Source organism: Typopeltis vanoorti, chromosome 6, assembly GCF_054136105.1.
Source record: "Typopeltis vanoorti isolate ZY-2024b chromosome 6, IOZ_Tvanoo_1.0, whole genome shotgun sequence".
NCBI lineage: Eukaryota > Metazoa > Arthropoda > Arachnida > Uropygi > Thelyphonidae > Typopeltis > Typopeltis vanoorti.
The window spans coordinates 18,080,578-18,101,299 of NC_143554.1; the positions used below are offsets into that span (position 1 = coordinate 18,080,578).

The 20,722-nt window shown below is 34.1% G+C and overlaps 1 protein-coding gene across 3 annotated transcripts in view; it reads left to right on the forward strand.

Moving 5' to 3' along the window:
• LOC150105315 (ubiquitin carboxyl-terminal hydrolase 48-like) overlaps nt 1-20,722 on the forward strand; it is a 776,830-nt gene that overhangs the window by 501,763 nt on the left and 254,345 nt on the right. For all 3 annotated transcript variants that reach the window (XM_090394693.1, XM_090394696.1, XM_090394694.1), the window contains one exon: nt 3,046-3,227. In XM_090394693.1, coding sequence (XP_090250819.1) covers nt 3,046-3,227 — 182 coding nt within the window. The remainder of the gene's footprint in view (nt 1-3,045; nt 3,228-20,722) is intronic.

The window sequence follows — 20,722 nt, forward strand, 5'->3', positions numbered from 1 at the left end:
ATGCAACTTGTAGAGTCTGGTGGACAGGAGGAAGAGGGGAGATATGATAGAGACCTACAAGTTATTAAGGGGTTGTTATAGGATCAATGCTGGGGAAGTTCTACAAAAAATAGTGGGAAATCGGGCAGAACCAGAGGTCATCCCTGGAAACTGTATAAAGAGGGTGTGAGTGGCAGGTTTTTTTCGTGCAGAATGATTGGAATGCCTTGCCTGAGAGTGTGGTGTCTGCACGGAGTTTGAATGTGTTCAAGGCACGGTATGATGAGTTGTGTGTGTGTGATAAAAGGACCTCCCAGATGAGTCTTTGACTCCATGAGGTCTTGGGGTAGTAATAGTAATAGATTTCAGAGATGATGTCAAAAGTTAGGATCTGAGCAGAATTAAAACTGTCCAGTTTCCAGGGATGAACTCTCTGGCCCACACCTATTATTCATGCAATAATTCCCTTATGTCTATCTGATGGCTGCTCTTACCAATTTACGTCTTAATTATATCATTCCATTCTCTGCCTATCCACCAAGTTCTGTAGAGCTACTGAAAGTCTTGGTAATTTTTTTTTTTTTTTTAAATGTGAATCCCACTGACAACCGTACCATTAATGGGCTACGATAATCCAGAAATCCTGCTCCAGAAACCAAACATGGTACTTTTTTTTTTCAAGCTAATTCAACCCTCCAACAAGCAGATCTAAATTCATCTCTGACAAACACATTCAAAAATACCCATGCCCATACTAGGATTTGAACACACAGCTTGTTTGGTTGGAGAGCAGATATGGTAACCACTTGACTGCTAACCAGGCCTGCAAAGCTCACTTAGCTCTGGACTTTCTCTAATTTTATTTAATCATCTGAATCGTGCAGAGAAAATCAAGATGTGGGAACAGTACCTTGTACATGGTGCTATCATCTTCCTATCTGTACCTGCCAGCATCATTTATATTATGAAAGCAATTCTCTGAGTAACCTTTACAACTTTTCCAAAGCATCCCCTGTACCTCAAAATCACTATCCATTACACCTTATATCTCCCACTTCCTCCAAAGCAAAGTTCTACTAATGCCATTACACCTCATTACATTGCCTCTGGCTTAAAGTGCATAATAACACTGAGCATATCTTTTCATCTACTCAAAACACCAACCTGTTCAAATCCTCATGTAGAAAAAGCACAACAGAGTTTCTGTCATTAATAAAATTTTTCTTTTAGCATTGTCTGCAAAGAATTAAATATTTACTCTCAAAATTTGATCTATATCCACAATATATAAATTAAATAGCACTCGAATTAGCTGAATGGTTAGCATATCAATTCTTCAACTAACAGGTTGTGAGGTTGTGAGCATAGATGTTTTGTGAGTCTTTAAGGTGGAAGATGAATTTCTTCGCCTGTGAGACCATGACTATACTTACTGAAGACCTCAATTGGCATGAAAAAGTTCCATGCTTGGTCTCTATAAACCAAATGTTTCTGGATTATCTAATTCTCAGATCACCTATAGTACTAATACTAATTTATTATAGGCTAACAGCCTTTCATGGATGGGATTCATATAAAAACAGCAGCCTATGTGGTATTTCATCAAATGCTTTACAAAATTTAGAAAAAAAAAAAAAAATACTGTATAAGCATCACCTCTGTCCAAGTATAATTTTGAACCTATTATAAAACATAATAGTCCACCGAAACTAGACCTTCCCTTTACCACCAAACCGACTTTGATACATGCCAAAGTTGCTATGGATGCAAGGTGCCTATTAAATTTGCAATACCACTAATATTCCACTGACTTAACATGGATATGATGTTTAAGATGATTGACATGCTTTAGCTCCATGCACATTAGGTGGTTAATAAACCTATGCTGTCCTCTGGAAATAATCCTATTCTCAATTTGTATTCTATCTCCAACCAGCCTCACCAACACTTTCACTGCCACCAGTGTCTAATACACAAAGTGTCCTATATTCTACCCCTACTGATTTGAATGCTCCCTTATGTATTGGCACTATTTTTTTCCCTTCCTTCCATAATAAAAATGTAACAAGAACAGTTGTTCAGCTTATTCCCAAGAAAATTCAACACAATATTCACTATGACATTGTATAAGACCCTGATCAGACCACACTTAGACTATTGTTCTCAAATTTTGTCCCAAGGATTTGAAGGAGATAAATTAACTGTGGAAAGGATACAGAGGCAGACAACAAAGATGGTTTCAAGACTGTACAATATTAGTTATGAGGATTGGCTGAGGGAATGTGGACTGCAGAGTTTGGTGAATAGAAGGAGAGGTAACATTGAGACTTTTAACCTGCTGAGAGGTAGTTACAAGGTTGACACTGGGGAGTTCTTGGTGGAACAGTGGGAAGAGCAATAACTAGGGCCATCTCTGGAAGTTATGAAAGGAAGCTGTGAGCAAGAGGGTGAGGAGTGGTTTCTTTGCATTGCCTGATAGAGTAGTGAGAGCAAGAGCAGTCACTGAGTTCAAGGAGTGGTATGATAGACTTTGTGTTTCCTAGGAAGGACCTACCACGATGAGTCTTTTGACTCCATGGAGGTCTGAATAACAATAATATTTAACTATGGTCTTTTCCAGCACAGATGTATTGTACATCATGCCTGTCTTCCACAAGACTTGATATCCTTTTCTAATCAAGGTGTTACCTGTGACTGTACAGCTACAAAGCCTGTACAAATTTCAAACCACTTATCCTTGGAATACTCTTCACATAAATCCCTCTAAAAATTCTTGATATCCAGAAGAGGTCAGTTAATTAATTGGATGTCTCTCTCTCTCTCTCTCTCTCTCTCTCTCATATAGGCACACTCCATTTGCAATCTTAGACTGTTCATACTTTCATGGGTGCTGTTTACTGAACTGGCATCCTTCGTTTCTTTGCTTTCTCTAAGCTTATAAAAATATAAACAGCAGCTGATCTACATCCTGTTTTAACCTTTGCAGTAAAAATAAATGTACTGAATACTTAATTTCAGCATGACTCAAAAAGTAATTTTTTTTTTTAATAAACGTACACTACTTAGGTGCAAAAAGAAGAAGATCAACAGACCCGTGATAGGCATAGAAATCAAGCATTAGAACAGAAGGCTTGTCTTCAGGATTTATACTTAGATAAAGGTCGACCATCCTGGCAGAAATTATCACCTGGAGTTACATTGTACATAATTAACAGGACTTTTGTAGAGGAATGGCGTAGATTTACTCGGTAAGATAAACTTATTATTTATTATAATAAAAATGAATTATTTTTATAATTAAAGAGAATGATATCCAGAATAAACTGTTGCTCAGTAGTTTCTTTTGAATTTCACTATGTGGTCATTTCAGAGATATATAATAGATTAAATGCACATTTTTTACTGGAATATTAAGATGTTTTAATTATCTGTAGCATTTGATTGTCTTGTCTTGTCTTAATCTTTTCACAAACCATTGAGGTTCTTTAGCTGTGGACTTCACAACTGCAACTTCTTGAGGATAAGGTTGTTGGCATTATGCCTCATGATGTGTCCTATGTCTGTCAATGCATGTGTTTGTTCATGGGGCCAGCTTGCCTGTTCTGGAGGATGAAAAACCTGAGTTTCCAGGTGGAAAAAACCCTACCTCGATATGACACTGGCTAACTCATCTTTAGTTGAAAGAGACCAGATAAAGGGTTCCCTCACATCATGGACAGGAATCAAACCCAGGTCTTTCTGACCAAAGGGCTTCATTTATACTGACTGAGCTACAGAGGCTCAGTTTATCAGTATATCCATTCATTTTATCAAGTGTGAACATGCAAAGTATGAACATGTTTCTGAAACCTCTTGTATGTGAGAATGATATACAGGGTGATTCCATATCCTCTGTTATAAACTTTAAAGGTATATTATATGACTCAAAACTATGAAAAGGTCCCAGTAAACAAGGAGCTGGAAACCTTACATTTCTAAGATACTAACATTTGTAATAGTAGCACAAATGCCAGTAACCTGCAATGCAGATAGAAGTCATCAAGAAATAAGCATGAATCCCTCTGTAACTGGCAAAAAAAAAAAATGCTAAGGTGAATATACCTCACAGCAAGTGTTGAAAATGACATCCTTTACTAAATGCATATGTTTAGATCCCTCAACACTGACAATCTCATGAATAAGGCCAGGTAGACCAATGATTTCAAGTTGTCCCACATATAAAAATCCACATGATTCAAGTCAGGTGACTGAGAAGGCTGTGTAATATATCTAATCTGAACCAATCTATCTTTAAGGCAGCCTTTGATCAAAATACCCTTAGGCATCATGACTGAAGTGTAGTGGAGCTCTGTCATGCATGAACCACGTTTCTACTGTATGACAAGGGAACATTATTGAGCACATCATGGAAGATGCGTCTGCCAGGTTTTTTCAAGAAGTCGCAGTACATAGGTCCTGGAAGCCTGTTGCAAAACATAATCATGTTAATCTGTAAGCTATCTGCCTATATGATGATGTTGAATTGAATCAAAGTATATATGGTTTCTATGAAAAACAAACAAGAGAGAGAGAGAGATCATTAGTGTCACATATGTTGTTGTCGAAACCATGAGAAAATACCTCTTGGTGATGATTATCTGGATTGCAATAGAAGAGATTGCAATGTAACCTCACCCTATATTGCAAAACACAGGCATATAACAGAAACACTAAAACAAATAAAAACAAACTTAAACCAATTTGCCAACCTGATTAGTTAAGTGGTTAGCTGATCTGCTCTCCAAATAGTAGGCAAGTTTGAATCCTGCTGTGAGCAGGATTGTTTTTTTTTTTTTTTTTTTTTTTTTTCCCTCAAATCCCATGGTATTATTACACCAGATCATAGAGGTCAAATTCATGTATTTTATATAGCACCTTTTCTGGGTTGTTATGAAGTTTACATTTGGAAATATTCATACAATTTAGTAAATGCATTGCCGATGCTTCCTTGGTGTTACAGATTTTGCAGATGAGGAAGACTTTTATGCCATTGCTAAACTTGATTGGTCTTGTGTGGCCAGTCTTGAGGCAAGAGATCATGGTAGTGGCACAACGATTAAACTTGGAGTTGATGCTAGCTCCTGGTTTTTCTGCTGAATACCAGTGGTGAGTCATGTCCTGGAGAATCGTTCTTTTTGTTTTCTTTTTGAGTGGTTTTAAAAAGATTGAAATCGGTGGTATCACTGGATGTTGCAGCCAGTTTTGCTACTTCATCTGCAGTTTCATTTCCCTTTAATCCCACATAGGATGGGATCCATTGGAAAATTATTTCGGAATCCTTATGTAGTTTGTTTATGTTTTTTGCTATGTCGCTAAGTATTTCTTGATGGCTAGTGTAGCAGTTCTTAATGGCTTGAAGGGCTGCTAAGAAATCTGTGAAAAATATAAATTCCTTTGGGTTTTCTTTAAGCAAATGTTGCAGTGCTCTGTTAATGGCTATTAATTCTGCATGAAATAAGTTGCATCCAATACTGTTAGTTGTTTTTAGTTCTATATTTTGAGAGCCATAGATGAGTACGCCACTCCCAGAATTGCCATTTGGATTTTTGGAGCCATCTGTGTATATCTTTATTGAGTCAGTCCATATTCCATTATTTTTTGAAAGAGCTAATAATCTCAAGATTTCAGCGTTTTCTAGACTTTTTTTCTCGTGTTTTTTCTCTATTTCAAAGTTGATAACTATATTTTTCCTGTCTTGATTTGGAGGAAATGCTGGGTAGTTTGCTATTTTATTTGGACAATCCGAATCATGGAATTTTATTTTCCATGATTTCATGCATTGTTGATTTTTTTTTTATTCTGTTTGTTGGTTGCCAATTTTTAAAAAAGTTCACTTGTTTTATGACGTGCAAGGTTGGCTATTTTTTGTACGAATTTAGTAAGATTTTCTTGCCATCTAATTTTTAAAGGAACAAGGTTGGATTCGAATTCTGCTATTTTTTCAGGAGTTGTATTCCTTGGTCCACATATGATTCTAGCTGCATTTTTCTGAATTTTTATAAGCTTGTCTAAACTGGTTTGTGATGTTTGCATCCAGATAGGCAAAGCATATTCCATTATGGGTCGGATAATAGAGATGTATGTGAATTTTAAGGTTTTAGCATTGGCTCTCCACTCTTTACCTGAGATACTTTTCATGATATTTAGTCTTCTTTTTGCTCTGACTGCAACATTGTTGATATGTTTATTGAAGCTTAGTGATGGATCCAGAGTAATCCAAAGTATTTGGAGTTTTTCATTAAAGGTAATTAGTTGGCTATTTAGCTTAATCTTTGGTCTCCACTTTCTGAGGTGGTTATTAATAATGGTAAATACACAAATTTCTGATTTAGGGGGTTAATTTTATTTTTTGGTTTTCAAAGTATCTAGATAAACTTTCAATGACTTTGTTTAAGTGACCTTCTGCTGTTTCTAGGTTGTTGTGAGCTGAGAATAGGACCAAATCATCAGCAAACATAGCTATCTTTGTTTCTTTATTTATATTTTTATCTAAGTCGTTTAAGTAGATGGAAAAAAGGAATGGACTCAGAATGCCTGCCTTGAGATAGTCTCTGTCTTATTATTCTAACTCAAATTGTTCTATTTCTTAGAAAGTCATAAATTCAGTTTAGAACTTTCCCTTCTATTCCAATATGACAAAGTTTGGAAAAGAGTTTCTGCCTCCAGACCTTGTCAAAGGCATTGCTAAAATCTATAAAAGCTGCAATGGTGGATTTGGTAGGTTTGGTCTGGAAGTTATCTTGAATTGTCTGGGTTAAGTAGAAAAGTTGATCAGTTGTTGAGTGATTTCTTCTAAAGGCAGCCTGAAAATGTGGTAGTATACTATTTTTGTTTAGATAGTAATTCAAACTTTGGAGTATCATTTTTTCCATCAATTTGCCTGGAATTGAAGTCAGTGAAATTGGTCTATAACTTCCTGGTTGGTCTTGAGGTTTGTTAGGCTTTAAGATTGGTATGATTGTGGCTGTCTTCCAGTTTTTCAGACTTTTCCTTGTTTTAGGCTATTGTTGTATAGGCGAAGTAGCCAATCTAGGGCTAGGGAAGGAGGATGTTTGATCATAATTCCTTGTGTTATCTGGTTCACATGATTTATTTATATCTAATCTCTCCAAGGTATCTCTCAATTCAGAGATTGTAAATGGATCCTAGAATAATTTGTTTTTATATTTTGGGGAATTTGCAGCGTTTTTCTCCTGTCAAGCCTGTTTTGATATTTGATGGTCTTTCCTAGTATTCATCTCTAGTTTGCTTATATTTTGAAAATGAAAGGCCAATGTATTTGCGATCTCCCTGTCTCCTATTTTGATATTTCCATTTGGAACCTTTATCGTGTTCTTTGGTAGGTCTCTTTGTAAATTAGCAGTCAGTTTCCAAAGTTTGGTGTCTGAAGTGTTTGGATTTAAGCTGTGGCAAAATTCTTGGCCCCCCCCCTAGTTCTTTGTAGTATATTATATTTTTGTTTAATTTCAGCATTTATCTTGTTGTACTCGATCTTGGTTTCTGGAAAGCTTCCAATTTTTAAGATGTTAAATAATTCATTTCGTTTAGTTATTTTACTGGCAAGTTCCTGGTGAACCTTTGTGTAGTTTGAAATAACTTTTCTCCTATAGCCCTTTGGGATACTTTTCTTTGCTGCATTTAGGATAGTATTCTTCCAAGTTATGTAGTCTTTGTCTAAGTCATCATGATATGTGTGATCTTTCAGCATTTTACTTACTTCATCCTTGTATTTCTCCCAATTTGCCTTCTGAAAGTTCCAATGATATTTTCTTTTTTGGGTTCAGATTGATTAATACTGGGGTATGGTCACTTCCTACTGGTTCCAAAACAGACCAAATAGCTTTGTTGTGAAGATCTGGAGATACCGCAGTAATATCTAGGGCATCTTTTGTACCATAAGAATGAGACAGGTAAGTGGGTTCTCCACTGTTGAGAGTTATTAGTCCTGTTTCATCTAAGAAATTACTCAAGTTTTCTTCAAGTTCTCCTCTTGGGTTTATTTCCTCAGAACACCATAACAGGTGTTTGCTATTCATGTCTCCTAAGATAATGGAGTTTTCTTCAATGAGATGGGATAGGCTGGAAAGATTTGGTCCAGGTTTGTCAGGAGGATGATAACAATTGAATATGTTTAATGGCTTTTTACTTGGTTCCAGTATTTGGATTCCTTGTATTTCAGTTCCTTTTGCTACTATGTCTAGCTCAACAACTTTATATGACAAGTTTCGGATTAGTGTCAGAAGCCCTCCTCCATTTTAATCTGTAGGCCTATCTTGTCATATCATATTATAGTTTGTAATGTTTAGTCTGCTGGTTTGTGGAAGTTTGGTTTCCTGGATGCAGATAATATCAGCATCATGTTTGTCAGCTACTAGTAATAGTTCGTTTATTTTTTCTTTGCTTGCTGGAGTAACAATACCATTTAAATTATATTGGATGATATTAATATTTTTTGTAATTATTATTATGGGTGGAATGATTTGCTCATTTCTCAACTCTGACATCATTTCCAAATCAAGAGTCGCGTCGGCTATCCCGTACGCGGTAGCATAGGTATAATAACTGAAATTTGTCTCCATGATGTGGGGAAAAAAAAAGAAATGCTGCTGTTGTTAGATCATCCAGAGGGCACCACGAGAAGTTGACAGTCAGACTTTGCCCTCTAAATGGATATTTTGATTGTCTTTAGTTGAGATGAATTTTGTCATGGGGGAGGTAGCTGTCATGTGATTCATTAAGTTTCATCTATTTGTTTTGCACATTGTCAGTGTTCAGACTACAACTATAAAGGATCCTATCTCAGAACTATAAGTTGTGATATACACACAAACATATTCATAATATGAACTGTAACTGGAATAAACTAAATACAAAAACTTCTAGTGATTTATTAACTGTGCTGTTAATTTTGTCAGTATTACATGGGGCTGTTTAGGTGTATAAAAAGTATCAATCAACAAATAGTAAACGATTAGCATGGGGACATCATACACAGTATTTGTTAGGAATCTGATAATTTCAATTCTTTTTGAGAATGTGCCCATGGTTGTGCATGTTAGCATGCTTTTGTTTTTACATTATAGCTAATATAGCTAATAAGAATAAGAAGCTAACAAGGCAGAAAAATTTGGCAGTCTATCGAAATACCAAAACTAACAAATTTTTCTGTCTTGTCATAACAGTGGTGTAGGATTTACAAACCATTACTTAGAACATGATGTCTTTTTGTGGAGGCATCATGTGAATTAACAGAAGATAACTCATGCTGACAGAGATTTGGCCTCACTTCTTTGATGTTCTATGTTTCTAGCATTCTCCTTGATGTGTTGTTTATTAGATTTTTTCATCTGTTCATAATATGGGGTCTTGCAGTTTCCCATGCATGATAAACTCCTGGTTATTTCAGAGGACTGTGTCTAGGTTTAATGGATCAAAGTAATGATTGTATTCTGATAAAAGTAACAAACACAAGTTTGATATTCTATATTCCTTAAAAATTTTGGCTAGTCTTACTGAAATAGAGCCAGTATTGGGAACAGAAATAAAACATTTGACTTCCTCATCACCAGTTGCTGATTCCATTGACTGGCAAGAGGTATGGAGATGGTAATTTTATTACAGCTAATTTGTAGGAATGTGTTTGTTAGAAATTGAACTTCACTTCTTTGGCTTACCTTCTTCCTCATGATTAATAAGAATGAGCTCTCATTTCTAGAATTGTGATAATGTGTAATTTTTGAGGTATATAATAGTGCAAAGTGGCATGGATGTTTATCTTGGTATGAGTTGGTTTTCTGAAGATGGAGAGGTTTAATTTTCCTTTAGTCAGTTTTAAATACAAGAAAACAACAGTCACTTTTTTGATTTCCTACATTACCTTACCAATAATATCTCAACATAAAGTTTATTTGTCAAATAGTCTAATGGTTTGCTTCACTCCCTTTCTTGAATTAAGAAATGACTAAAGGAAAATTAAACCTCTCCATCTTCAGAAAACCAACTCATACCAAAATATACTATTAAGGCTTTTTGACTTTGAGATTCATGCAATTTTTCAGATGAATCCAAAGTATTAACAATTTTTTTATGAAAGTGGTATACAGGGCATACTGTAAGTCTTTTCGAACTAAATCGAACTAAAACGTGTGAAAATAATATGTTCATTAATAAGTATCTAATAATTAATTGTCAAGTATCACTATAAAATTATGAATTATTTCTTTTATGTCTCTTAGACTGTTAAGTGCACTAATATATATATATATATATATATATATATATATATAAGTAGTTAACATATTTGCTTCAAAATTGATGGAGTTATAAGATAAAAATTAGCCATAATATTAACAAAAGTTTATATATTACCAAGACTGGAACTGAACATACCACTGATATATTAGGCTATCATAGTACTCCACCTAGGCTGACTCCTGAGATATGCTGTGAATCCTGAGTGACTTACTGTTTGAATAGATCCTATTTTTAGAAATTGGAGAAGAAGAAGGTTGGCAATAAGTCAGCTTTAGCACTGAGTGATGCTATGAATGTGTCATGTGCTTGATGGAGGGAGGGAAAGAAACTATATCTAATGAACTCGGTGAAGGTTTAGGATTGACTGCCATTTTAGCAGGAGTGTATGTCCATTATAAAACCACTTCTGTGGGCAGTTAAGTAGGAAGAAGGTGATATGATTTTTGAGGAAGATTGTAATCCTTGGAGAAAACAGTATGAAGTTGCTATGAAAGAGGAGGATGAGAAGTTGGTGCAGGAAGTTTGAAGTTGGATAGTGAACTGATTTTAATATCAGTTGCTCATGTGTTCATAGGCTAAAGACAAAGGAGAAGACTAGTGGTAGCTAATTCAGCAGAATATCATTTCACCCATGAAAATATCTCTAGAAGAGGTATGAGAAAGTGAGTGAAGTAAGGCTCTAAGAGATAGATTATTATTGAACTAGATTGCCTGCTTCTGTATAGCAGGCAATCTAGTTGATTACACGCACCTCCGTGTATTCGAATTTCTTCAAAACCTTTGACATATCTTCTTATATATCCTGTAAGAAAAAAGAATAAATTATTACAGTTTGATGAAACATAGGGGTTAAAGGATTTTAAGATATGTTCTTTCTTGTGGTTATGTCAGCTGCTTTAATATAATTTTTGTTCTAGGTGTTTATCAGAACTTTTCAGCCCCCTCCCCTCTTACTTAAAAATTTCTACTTCTCTTTTGTCACTTCTTGTGTTGCTTAAAAGTAATTATTCCAGACATCTAAGATATCCATATCTTCAGTTTCATGTCACAGTTATCATCTCTGATTTCTTTTACATAAGTAAAAAGAATCATAGTAAAATTCAGAGATAAATGAACCTCCTATGCCTCATCTCTAGTTCATTTGCTTCTAATATTTGCTTCCCTAAGATTACTGATGCCCATTTATTCTTACTCTTGCTTTGTCATTTAGCAAAAAAAAATAAAAATAAAAATAAAAATATATAAATCTTCCCATGTATTTTGTTTGGCTTTATTGGCCAATCTCTTTCTTTCTCATGCTGTAGCTTTCTGTTTTGCATTTTGTTCTCCTCGTGTGTAGTCATCACCTGCTATATTATATCTCTTCCATAATAGCTTCTTTTATCACATTGTTTGCCTAACTTCACTGTTCATACATCCAACTCTTGCTTTATTTATTCATTGGACTCTTGGTACATTTTACATTTCCTCATCCAGTGGTAATGAAAAATGTTGAGCATGGAGCTTTTCATAATTACCAATGTTATAGTTTCACGTATATCCCTTTTTGATTGAAACCTTCCCTTGAAATTAAATCTGCCATTAAAATCGTGAGTTTTTTACTTGCCATGTTGATTTTTTTCTGAATATTTTCTAATAATTTCCTCTTCATTCCCAAGTTTGTAGTAAGTTCTTATTGAATATTGGTATTCTGTTTATTGCAGTTTTGTGCTAAATATCCTCAAAGCCATCCTGTGTATAGCTAATTTTCACTTCCATCCTGAGGGAAATAATCATCTGCTGGCAGGAGAGAAAAAAAAATAATTAACCAAGTTAAATGTATGTCACTAATTCTTGAGTGTACTGACTCAATGAATGCCATAAACTCAGCATTTGTATTTCTGATACTCATTGCATTATTATACAATCATTTTATATTATGATTAACTTGTGTGAAGTCTCATATGTTTTAATATGATATTAACACTGCTTATTGTATTAATCATATTTATTTTCAGATGAAATATATTAAGTGCGTACTGGTATTGTGAAGTTGTTTTACTAGACCAAAGTGTGTGTGTGTGTGTCGTAATTTTGAAATATAAATCACATTAGACATTATTTACTTTTTTTTTTTTTTGAGGTATTTGAGTAAATTTATTTACTCAAATACCTACTATATGAAATATTTAGTATAATTGAAGTGATTGCTATATTTGTTTCGTGCTTAGCAATAACTTACCATATTAATAACAGCAGAAATAGCATTTCTGATTCATCTTGGCAGCAACGTAATAACTTTAAATGATTCTAGGTCTTTATAACGAGTTTTCACAAGATAGTATTTATAATGACTTTGATTTTTAGGAAATAGAGATAAGGAGAGGGGGAAAAAGGAAGCTATTTCATGATTTTATTTCTTTTAAGCTAATAAACACATATTCTTTATATTTCAATGATTTTTTATGTGTGCATGTGCATGTATGTATGTATGTGTGTAAAATGATAGGAAGAAATTTTAGCATTTTATTGTTTCAAAAGTGCATTATAAAACTGTTAGTTTCAGACATGGATCAGTGTTATTTTAAAAAAGGGGATGTACGATGATATCATGTTCTTTCAGACAGTAATCTTTTAAAATAGAAACCAATAAGTGCTAAGTATGTCATCCTAGGCTTCTTTCACACTTGGTCCATGGCAATGTAGTTCATCTGCTGAAGGGATTTGGAGAGAATAATTGCCAGCTGAGATGTGATCTGGCAGCTGGGTGACTATGACATTGATTGATGAGGGTCCACTGACCTAGCTCTGTGACGTTAGCTGCATCAATAGAAAACTAGAGAGAGAGTTGAGAGGGTGGGGGGTAGCAAGAAAGAAGCATTGTAGCTTGTAGTCTTGGTATGGCTGCTTTCAGTTTGATTTTTCTGTATTTGATAGAGAGAGAGAGAGAGATCAAAATGAAGCCTGTGAATATTTCTGTATTTTATGTGTGTGTTGAAAAGGTGGGAAGTTAATTTTTGTGCAGCTTGATATTTGTTTTGATCAGTATGCAATATTTCAGAGTACTGAAACGAAGAATGATTTGAGATATAGAATTTTCTTATTTTTTCACATTTCACACTTTTTGACCTTGTTTTGGTATTATAGTTAAGCTGTATTTTATAAATTAGATTATTTTCTAAAATTATTATGAATAATTAATATTAAACTTATTAAAAAAGAAAGAAATAATTGTGGGCTTAGTTTGAGAAGTAATGCTAATTATAGTGTACTTCTACTTCAAAAAAACTTCATTTTCTTAAAAACATACACAAATTTTCTTTGCAATTGAAGTGTAATAGAAAAACAAAAACAGATAAAAATATACATTAAATAAAAATATAGTTATCTTGTTTAGTGAATATCATTTTTATAATGAAAAGTTAAAAATATAATTTCACTATATATTAAAACATTCATTAAATTCATATTCTTTCATCTCAAGAGTTCAGAAAATAAGTGATAAGATATTAGTTAACTAGTTCCCATTACAGCATAGATATCAATATAAGTACTTACTTAAATAACTAAATGTATTCTACCAGCACACACACAGTTATAACATATAAAGTGTAAAACTCTCTCCCAAAGATAATAATAGATATTTTAAATGGTCAGTTTTGTTTTAGAAATTCTTTTTTATAATTAGCCTTTTTTCTTTCCTACCTGGCTTTCTCAGAATTAAAAGTTTTTCTTAAAGAGACAAACTTAGATAAAGGATTAAACAAGAATATAGATTTCTTGACAAGTTTATTAATTTATAACCAAGCGAAAAAACTTTCTATAATTATTTTTATTATTATTATTATTATAAAAACCTCCATGGAGTCAATTATGTAATTTAATTAATCCAGATAAGTGAAAATGTCTAATATTGATATTTTAACTTATCTGGAAATTCTACAGAAGATTAAAAGTTACAAATGCTTTGAATACATAATTAAGTGAATACATAATTAAGTGAATAGCACTGGTTTCTTTAAAATAACATTTAGAGTGCCTTAAAATATTTTAAAATAAGATTTTTCTTTTCTTTTATGATTGATGTTTTTATAAATTCAAAAGAGCCAAATGTACTGTTTCTGTAATGTTTCTGTTTGAAGAATTTTTTAAGGTATGGAAATATGTGCTTCTGCACAAGACGCAAAGTGATGGACACACTAACTTCTAGCTTGGAGGGGAGAAAGAGAGAATAGTCTCAAACAGCACTTTTTATTACTGCTTTGTAGAATTAATGATTTGGAACATCATTTCCAGTTGGTCTAAAGAAAGACTGAAAGACTTCTCTCTCAAAGATATAAAATGACTGTTTCTGTTGTTTTCTTAAATGAATCGTTCAAGAAGAACAAGCTTTTCCAATTGGTCATCTCTTCTCTCATCCCTCCCCCATCTGCCCACCCCTCTTTTCTCCTTCAGTATTTCCAAAACTGGGTGATAAAGTGAAAGAACTGCACTAAGACACATCTGCTTGTAACCCTCCCTAATCATCTGTCTTTGTCAGTTCTTGGGCTGTGCCATATCAGGCACAGATAAAGTAGGGTGGAGAGGGGAGCAAACTTGTGAGTAATAATGGAAAGAGAGGAGTTACACGGAGGATGACAAAAGTTTGAATTGTTTTAAGTACTATTTAATGTGCTTCATGCCAATGTTTAAGAATATGAAAATAGTTATAAAATAATTATTTGTGGCATATAATGTGATTATGGTTATTTATGATGTTTTGTAACTCTGCATTAACATTTTTGTTGGAGGTGGGGAGCTACAAAAAATATATTTCATACTTTTTTAGTTGTTCTAGAGTGGCTTTTATAGCCAACTATAAAATTGTATATAGTAGTGATGCAGTATAACCATTAAGAACATTCAGATCAAACAAAATTAACTTTGTCATTATTTAAAAAAATATATTTAAATTTGAATTTTAGAGGGAAAATATTGTTTCTAACAACCCATATAAAGGAATAGCCTTGTTAAGGAGTTTTATTTTGATATTGAAAGCATTTGAGACCAAAATCAGCTGTGTAATATGAAATGCTGTTTTGTTTAAATCTTACACCTTCGAATCAAAAAATTAAAATAATCAAAGAAAATGTTGAATGATTTGCAATTCTAATTAATTGCACAGAAAATAATTATTACCAAATATGAATTAGCATCATCTAAATTTACATATTTTGCAGATTACAATTATTATAATATATTATAACCATGTAAACACATAAAAATGTAATATAAATTATACAAAAACCGTTATTTGAAAACATTCACAAAATTAGAATAATTTTTAACATGGTTCAAAATATTAAAATAATGCGAAAATAAATGCACAAATACAGTCAAAGGGAAACAACATGATAATTAGTACTTTGTTGCATCTCCCTTAGCTTTTATGACTGTTCGTAATTGGGCATATTATTTACTAGTGGTTCAGTTTTTTTTTAACAAAACGTGCCCATATGGTCTGCAGACTATAAACAAGTTCGTTTTTTGTCCCTTGAGGCAACATTTTGAAGACATTTTCTTCATAATTCTCCACAAATTCTCAATGGAGTTTAAATCTGGTGAGTTTGCCGGCTAAGTAATTACACTGATTTGCCTTTCTTTGAGCCATCTAGTAGTGATCTTGGAAGTGTGACAAGAGGTGAACCTTTGCTGAAAAAGGAAATCACCATCGCATAAATCTTCTGATGCTAATAACATAAAGTGCTCAAAAATTTCTTGGTACACTTTGGAATTGACTCTTTCATATACAATACACACACGCCCTACTTAGACCCTCTGTGGTCATACAAGCCCCTACCATGACAGAGGTTACAAATTTCACCAAATGTTTCATGCATTCTTTATCAAATGTTTCTTGCTTAAGATGCCAAACACATATCCCTTGATGACCATGGGACACAAAAAATATACTTTCATCGCCAAAAAGTACCTTTTTCCAGTCCTCTTGACCCCACAACAGTCTTTGCTTACACATCGCACTCTAGCTGCCTTTTGCTTTGAAGTCATAAGTGGTTTTGTCTTAGGCACATGTGATTTAAAATACAGTTGAAGTCGTCTCAACGTCGTAGATTTAGACACATTCACACCTAGTTCTTCCATCTCCTGTGAAAATACCTTACACTTAGGAGGCGGTTTTTCTTCATGATATTCTTCAACCTCCTCTCATCTCTTTAGTTATTACCTTTTTGACTGCTATTGCAGCTTTGTGTAGAGACACTATATGACACCATAAAGTCATTCATTTGACCCATGTTTAGCAAATGATTAACTGAAATCAACACACGTGGGTCAGTCCTGCAGCTATCGAAATCTATGCTATTTCTATGCTCTTCTCAAAACCATTACTTTTAGAGAGGATTGTGATGAGAGAGAAATTTAGGTGACAAATCACTACCATCAATAGTTTGATGGTAGTGATTTATCACCTTTCATCACTTGCACTATCTTCTTCTCTCTCATGGTAATATTGTAATAGAGGAGACACAAGGTTCAAGAGTGCTTGATCTGATCATTGTATCAGAGAACTTAACTCTAAGCAATCTATCTATGCTGCTTCCACTTGAAGAGTATGATCATGTAGTCTTGACCTGTGAGATTGCCAGGTCAAGACTACATGATCAGAATTTTCTGTGAGGAATGATATATGTGGAATTACAATGCAGGTGATTATGACAAGCTGAAAAGTGAGGTTTCATCAGAGCCTTAGCATAAGAATTTGGAGTGTTAGAGATGTTGGTGGTGCATGGGAGGTGGTCAAGGGGTGTTTGAAGAAAGTAGTATCTGAATGTATACATAGAGTCAAATGGAAAAAATCAGGTAGAAGTTAGATGAATGAATAGCTTCATTAAACAGGAGTTGCAAACAAAGAAAGGTCATGGAAGGATTATAAAGAAAAAGGTGATCATGTCCATAAGGCACAGGCAAGAAGGGTGACTGGTATGGTAGGGAAGGCCAAAGCTAATTATGAGAGAAGGCTAGCTGATGAAGCCAAAGATTCCTAAAGAGTTATTTTGCTATGTGGCAAGTTTAAAAAGCTGATGGGGAGGTAGCAGAACCAAACCAGATAGTTGAATTACTGTTTGTGAACATTTTGCAGGGGTGTATCATCTAGGTCAGAGGTTCCCAACTTATTTTAATCACAGGACCCTTTTCACCTTGATTAAAAAAAAAAAAAAAAAGTTTGAACTCTTACAATTTTTACTGATTATAAATAAAACAACAAATAAAAAAAAATTTATTGAGAATCCAAAAAAACAGATTAATAATGAAAAAGCAAATATTATTAATTCAGACTGATAATTCATGTGAAGGATTAAACTTTTCTTTCAATGTTCTTTCAAAATTTGGTTTAATTGCGGACAGATGAATTCTAATATCAGGAGTGGTATCCAACTTACTAATGTATTTTGTTTTTGTCGCAGTGCAGAGCAAAAATTCGCTTTCACACAAATATGTGGTACTAAATGGCAACAAACAACAAATTGCCTGTTTTAATAAATTTGGATATTTTTCTTTTAAGTCACACCAAAACTTCTTTAATGAAACTTCATTACATTTAACTTTTATTTGGCTGTTTGATGTCGTGTCAATGAGATTTTCACATTCTGAAGTAGATAGTTCGTCTGGTTTTTCTTTAATATTGAAAGGCTTGAAAACCTTGTATTCATTTAATTTATTCTTAGTCTTTGGGGCACTGCGATCTGGCCGAATAGTGGGTGGCGTTCATCATTCATTTGTCTGCTTCTTTCCTCAGCTGAGAATGCAGATCTTCGAATTGAAGGGGGTGCAATACCAGCCAAAGTATACAGGTCTTTTAGCGGTGTTGGTTTCAGGCATCTTGTAATTAAGCTGCAGCTTTCATTCAATGCTGGATCAAGTTTTTCAGCATGGCAGGATCTGGACCATACTGGGCAGGCATATTCAGCAGAAGAATAGCAAAGGACCAAGGCAGAAGATCTCAGTGTTTTAGAGTCTGCACCCCCATTTGGAGAAGGTAAGCTTTCTTAGTATATTGTTTCTTGCATTCACTTTTGCCTTTGTTTTTTCTGTGTGTGTTTTATATGAAAGGGTGCGATCAAGAGTCACACTGAGGTAGATTGGGTTCCAGGAATGTTCTATATTAGAGCCTTCCCAAGAAATCTGTAGCTTCCTGTTGGCTTCCTTATTGTTAAGATGGAAAAGGCCAGTCTGAGTTTTCAAGGGGTTTGGTTTTAGTTGATTGCTAGTATAGTATGTGGTTAGACTATTTAAGGCAAGTGATAGAGTAGTTTCGATGGACTTGAAATATTTTGATTGAGTAGTTATGGCAAGGTCATCAGCATAGATAAAATTTCTAGTTCCTGGAAAGATGGGGAGATCATTGATATAGATGTTAAAAAGTAATGGTGATAACACACATTTCCCAGGCCATTTTTTTGGAAGTGCCAGTGGCTCTCCCCCCCCCCCAGGTCCATGTAAAAGCATCTGTTTTCCAAGAGTGGTTGTATCAGGAGGACAAGGCGATAGTCTCTAGTTATTCTGTATATTTTATTTCTGAGTGTGAGATAGTTTATGGTATCATATGTTGTAATTAGGTCTACAAAGACTGCTCCTGTGACTAGTTTTTGCTCATAACCATTTTCTATATATTGAGTGAGTTTGCGAATTTGTGATGTGCAGGATTTGCCGGTCTAAAAAACCAGCCTGCTCAGCAATAAGATGAGGTTCGATTAGAGGTTGTAGCCTATTCAAAATTAATCGTTCATAGAGTTTAAAGAGGTTGCTGAGTAGTGATATATGTCTGTAATTTTTTGCTTCTGTTGGAGTTTTCCCTGGTTTCAGAAAGGCCACCACTTTGATATGCCTCCAGATAGTTGGTATCTTTAGGGTTCTGAGGCAAGTGTTGTATAGGTTTAATAACCACTCTTTAGTCCTGGTTCCAAAATGTTTAATCTTTTCATTACAGACATCGTCAAGGCCTGCAGATTTTCTAGGTTTTAATAGGTTTATGGCAGCATTGAGTTCAGTGGTGGTGAAATTTGAGTTAATCGCATTTTGTTCCTCACTTGGGGTTCTAAGTATCTTATTTTTTGTGTGCTTTTTAGGGAATTTTCCATTCAGCAGCAGCTGGTGAGCAATTTGATTAGCCTTTACCTGTGGATGCTCATATGGCTTAGTGAATGCCACATTTAATTCATTTTAATGCCACATTTATTGATTTTAGATGAAAAATAATTTAGTTTCAGATTTCCTCATCAGTTTCACAATTCAATTCCTGTAAAAAGTCATTTAAAGTTGGAAATGGGTCCATGTTCTTTTTTTTCAACAGTCATGATCCAGTATTGTAATTTTTGTAATAATGATCATAATTTATCTTTTGTGCTGAAAATATTTACATTTTTTCCTTGAAGGGAGAGACAAACATCATTCAATTTTGTGAATATATTCACCAGATAAGCAATTTAACTTAACGCCGAAACGTTTCTAAAGCAATTTGCCTAGCAGAAATTTGTCATTGTGTAAGACTGGCAAATTCTTCTCACAATTCAAACAATCTGAGAAGAACTCTGCCATGTGACAGCTATCTAATTTCAGTATGTACTAGTAAAGAAGTATGTTGGCTGCCCATATCTTCACATGTAATTTTGAATAATCTTGTTTTTAATGGTCGTGTTTTCAAAAAGTTAATAATTTTCACTGCTTCACCTAAAATGCATTTTAAAGATGAAGGGATATTTCGAGCAACCAGTGCATGTCAATAAAAAATACAGTGGCTACTCATACACGTTTTGGCAACATTTTTAATTTATGTTACTGCCCCTTTCATAGGTCCTATCATTGACTTCACGCGATTGGCACATTTCTCCAAACTTATTCCACGAATCTTCGTAAAATCATCAATACGTTTAAATATCATTTCTCCTGTTGTATTGGTTTGTAAATTTTCACAGAGTAACATGTCTTCGATACAATTATTGTAGTAATAATGATTGAAAACTAATAAAATTGGTAGATTGGCAACGTCCATTGTCTCATCTAATTGTAAAGAGCACGCATCATGACTGAAGTCTTAAAATAAGTTCCTGCTCAATATTCTCAGCCATATCATGAATTCTGCATGAAACTGTATTATTTGAGAAAGAAATTTTATCAATTTGACAGGATTTCTCATCAAACATACTGAACATCTTTGATGCATAGTTTTATGAGAGTTTCAGAAATTATGTGCACTTCACCTATGAGTGCCAAACGGGCTTACTTTGTAGGAAGTTATTGTTGTCCTTCTGTTACCTGACAAGTTTTATCAAGAGACTTAAGTTCTTTCAAAAAATTTGACATTTTTATTTTTATATTCTGAATGGTTCATTTCAAAATGTGTATGCAATTTAGCTGGTGCTAACAAACTATTCGATAAGATCTTATTGCGTAATACATACCACATCAGGGCCTC